General features: G+C 54.7%; 1 protein-coding gene across 1 annotated transcript; it reads right to left on the bottom strand.

Annotated features, from left to right (window-relative positions):
* Window positions 1–2300: 2300 nt before the first annotated feature.
* Window positions 2301–4041, bottom strand: SP8 (Sp8 transcription factor; the record flags this gene model as incomplete). Its single annotated transcript, XM_080701839.1, has 2 exons — window positions 3982–4041; window positions 2301–3806 (listed from the first exon to the last, which is right to left on the bottom strand). Exon 2 carries the CDS (start codon window positions 3771–3773, stop codon window positions 2301–2303), a length of 1473 nt encoding a protein of 490 aa, XP_080557965.1. The 5' UTR covers window positions 3774–3806; window positions 3982–4041.
* Between the last annotated feature and the right edge of the window lie 645 nt (window positions 4042–4686).

Genomic DNA, 4686 nt, shown 5'->3' with positions numbered 1-4686 from the left:
AACAGATAACTCATTTCAACAGGAATCTACTACTGATATTTACCTCTATATAATCTTTAGCTAAGACATGGAATGCCAAAAACAAGCTTTTGTCAGGTTGACCTTCTCCACCTCCTAACAACAAAAGTTATCCCCAAACCCATGTTTTTATTTTAGATGTATTGATCTTGCAATGTAACACTTGGCCTTTTAAATACTAAATGCAATCAATGGCCAACAAACTGACTCCTTCAGGGGAGAGTCCGAAGGAAGAAGAATGGAGAAATTTCTTTGAATTGTTTGGTGACTTAGTACAAACATTAAGAGATCAGTAAATCCTGATGCTATGAGCTAAATGTACTGGTAAATAATTAATTACATTTCTTAGACACTATAATCCTTATCTTGGTAAATAGAGAAAACACAGCTTTGCCAAATAGATTTTTCCATCTAAGTAATATCTTAAAGGCAATTATTTAAATATTACCACAAAAACAGAATCATATTTTGTTTAAATAGAAATTTAAGCTGAAGATAAAATGCAAATGTCCATAGCTTAAAAAGGGGGAAAAAATACAAATTAACTGGCCTAGTCTTTTATCTGAGTTTATTAATACCATTTAAAATATTACAAATAAATCAATTACATTTCATGCATTTAAAATGCAAGTCTAAAATGTTCCAGAGAAAGGCTTTTCATTTCAATGTGAAATATCCAAATTATTTCAACATTACAATGAGCAATTAGTTTGCAGGATCTGCAAACATTTAAATGTAGTGTCGGGAGTTTATTAACAGTTAACAATATTACCTTCAGGAAATACACAAAGGCCAAAGTTAGTCGAGTTTCACTTGGACAATTTATTTAATACATGGGTTTTGGCAGACCCAGTTATTATGAAATATAGGAGAACTCTCACTTTAACTATGCCTGAACTGCCAGCAGATGCAAATAAGAACATGCTCCATTAAATTAAATGTCATCCAACATTTATCAAATATTGTCTTAGTTACAGTTTGATAGCTATCTAAATTTATATTCGAGCAAAACTAGGCCCCGAAAGTGCATATGTGGCTCTGCACCTCCAGAAATGAGTTCAAAAAAACCTGCAGCTCATCAGAACCGCAACAATAACTCTTAATATTTTCTCGTGACAAAAAAAAAAAAAGAAATCAAGTTTACTTCAATATATTTTCAAATATTTACTGGAATTAATGTACAAGAAAAATACTATACAAAATCGTCTCCTGGACAACTGCACCTCACACCCTTACACTGGTGGAGTTATATTTAATTGATAACTAATCTAGAACGATTCTCCAGTTGTACAAACCATTAGGTTCAGATATATCTTACAAAGTTTTTCTTTTTCCCTATTTCCCTCTTTTGGCATTTAAACTACAGTCTCATCTGAAATAAACGATAGCTTCTTCTCTTGTTTATAAGTTTAAATCACAAAAAAAAGTTTAACCTCCAAATCTTCAATGAATTGAAAGAATTGTACAGAAACAGGTACTATGCAAATCGACGGCTGGACTAACAAAACAACAACAACAAAAAAAAGAGAGATGGGGAGATTATTCTGGGAAGTGGTGAAAAACGAGGTAGAAAAGGACAAACACGAAGACGGTTAATCTGGTCCCACCGGAAAAGGGTATTTTTGCATAAGAAAGACACCTACCCTCACCCCCACCCCAACCCCATAAGTTAAGTTAATGCGATCAAAATAACTTTGGGATCAATGTTAGCACAGTTTTGAGGAAAACTGCTCGTGCTCACTAGTAGAGGAAAAACAATCTAGACGGGAAACCAAGTGGAAGGTTGCTTTTTTCCCCCACTTCGCCTTTTTTTTTTAAGTGTTAAAAAAATCAATGTTATAAAGAAAAAAAAAAGAAGAAGAAGAAGACGGTTGCAGCGATTCACCAAGACTGCTTCTGCAGAAACTTGCATCTATCTGTTCCACCTCAAGGAACAAAGAGAAAGGGGCAGGGCTGACGTTGGGGAGAGCTAACCTCTGCGAGCCCGGGGGTCTGGGGTGCCAGACCCGCACCCATCAGGCTGCGAGCGCCAGCCCGCGCGGGCCCCGGGCCGGCCCTGCGGAGTCCTCCCCGCGGGCACGGAGGGCGGCCCCGGGTCTCGCGGGCCCCGGTTCCGCCAGATGCGAGCGCGGCGGCCGGGGGCTGGGGAGGGCAGCCCGGAGGGCGCGTTACCGTGGAGACCGAACGCCGGGGCGTTCCTGCCAGGTCCAAAGCCCCGTTCCCCAGTGGAGCCAGAGGGAAGAGACGGAGAGGGGGCGCGGGCGGGGCGGGCGCGGGGGTCGTCACTCCAGGCCGGCGCGGTGCCCGGGCTCGGGGGGCGGCAGCAGCTCGGGCGAGTGGCAGGGCGGGCTGCCCGCCGCGCTGTGCTCGCTGTCGGTGTCGCTGCCCTTCTTGCCGCCGCCGCCCGAGCCCGCCGAGCCGCCGCCGCCGCCGCCGCTGTGCGTCTTCACGTGCTTGCTGAGGTGGTCGCTGCGCATGAAGCGCTTGTTGCACACGGGGCAGGCGAAGCGCTTCTCGCCGGTGTGGGTCCGCAGGTGCCGCTGCAGCTCGTCGGAGCGCGTGAAGCGCTTGCCGCAGAAGAGCCAGTTGCACACGAAGGGCCGCTCGCCCGTGTGCCAGCGCAGGTGCGCCTTCAGGTGCGACGTCTTGCCGTACACCTTGCCGCAGCCCGGGATGTGGCAGCTGTGCAGCCCCTTGCGCCGCAGGCTGGCGCCGGCGGGGCCCAGGCGCTCGGCCTCCTGGCAGTTGGGGCAGTCGCAGGTGGCGCGGCCCGAGTAGCGGCGCGCGGAGGAGCGCGGGGAGCCCCCCAGCGGCGCGGCGGGGCCGGCGCTCAGCATGGAGCCGCCCGCGCCCGCCAGCGGCGACGGCGCGGCGTCGGGGTAGGAGCCGGGCAGCACGGGCTTGAAGCCGTCCATGAGGTGCTGGCCGGCCGGGCTGAGCAGGTGCGAGGAGGCGCCGCTGCTGAAGGCCGAGTGGCTCAGGCCCGAGTAATCCGAGTTGTAGCCGCCGAGCGGCGAGTGCAGCGAGGTCTGCAGCCCCCCGGCGGCCGGGTGCAGCGAGCCGGGCAGCGCGGCCGCGCCGTTGGGGTTCTGCACGTCGATCCAGCCGGCGCCCACGTCCCACCAGCTGGAGGCGCCGGCGGAGCCCACGTCGGCCGCCGCGCCCAGCCCGGGGTGCGAGGGCTTGAACCACGACTCGTAGGGGTGCGCCATGCCCACGCGCGGGTAGATGCCCTGCAGCCCGTCCACCGACGTGTGCACCTTGGAGAGGAACACGGGCTGGGGCGCGCCGTCCGGCGAGTGCGCCGCCGCGCCGCCCCCGCCGCCGCCCCCGCCGCCGCCGCCGCTGCCCCCCGCCACGCCGGGCGCCGGGAACACCGAGTAGTCGTTGGCGAAGGGCGAGCTGGAGGCGGCGGCCGCGGCGGCGGCGGCGGCGGCGGCGGCGCTGCTGGAGGTGAGCGAGAAGGCGCTGGAGCCCGGGGAGCCGCCGCAGCTGAACGAGTCGGACACCAGGGCCGCGGCCGCCGCCGCCGCCGCCGCCGCGGCCGCCGCCGCCGAGGACGAGCCGCCGTTCCTGGAGGCCCCCGACACGCCGAAGCCGGAGAGGCTGGAGCCCACCACGTTGCAGCTGCCCGAGGAGGAGGACGAGGAGCGTTTCCAGGGGTGGAAGCCTTTGCCGAAGGAGGAAGAGCTGTCCGAGAGGGAGGAGGGAGACGGGCTGGGGCTGCCGATCTTGTTACAGGTAGCGGCGAGCATGGCCAGCGGAGTCGAGCCCAACCTCGGTTCTTCCTGCGAGGAGGAGGAGGAGGAGGAGGAGGAGAGGGCGAGGGTGGGGGAGGGGTGCGGGCCGGGGCCGGTGGGGGAGGGCGGGAAGAAGAGCGGGTGAGTCCTCGGGTAGCCGCCGAAACGCCCCCACTGCACCCCATCTCTCGCTGCGGCGCGCCGCCACCAACTCACCTGACACCCCCGACAGCCCCGGCGCCCGGCTGCTTCCTACTCTACGGGAGGGGACAAGCGTGGCTGCCGGCGTCGGATTCGGGAGAAAGCGCCACGCTAAAGAAGAGTTTGACAAGTATTCTCACCTAAAACCAACACTCGTGTGCGCACCAGGCCCCAGACACTCGGAAACAAGCCTAAAAGTCCAGGCTGGGAAGCAAGGAAGTTTCCTATATCGAGAAGCCTGGGAGTGGGGGGAGATCACTGGGTGGCTTTTAAGAGCGCTTCCCCAGCAATCCAGGGAGAGCTTTGCAAATCCTGTTCCCGTCCCCCAAAGCCCTTCCCGGGCTGTTTCTCCCAGGCCAAAAGAAGTCAAACGGGAGGGCTCTTCCGGCTTTTCTTTTTCTTTCTTTCTTTCTTTCGTTTTTTTTTTTTTTAAGTAGGTCTACGATAGTTAAAAAAAAAAAAAAAAAAAAAAAAAGCAAGACAAATTCAACGTACCTGCAAGACTAGGCGGGCTGCGAGATATTTTAAGGGGACGGGAGAGACTCTGCAGTATGCCCAGGAGGAAAAACTTGCTCTCCCCGAAACCTTCGCATATAAAATGGGCTGGACGCAGGTCTCCCGGGCTGGGAGCTGCCAGGCGCGGCGAGGTGGCTCGTCTAAATGCCTTTCGAACCTTTTTCCCGTGCTGAAAAAAGCGACTCGGCCCCCCCTCTCCCCCTTTCTTTTC

Source organism: Muscardinus avellanarius (assembly GCF_963383645.1).
Source record: "Muscardinus avellanarius genome assembly, chromosome: 9".
In the NCBI taxonomy this organism is placed as follows: domain Eukaryota; kingdom Metazoa; phylum Chordata; class Mammalia; order Rodentia; family Gliridae; genus Muscardinus; species Muscardinus avellanarius.
This window is presented reverse-complemented; position numbering and strand designations above follow the sequence as displayed.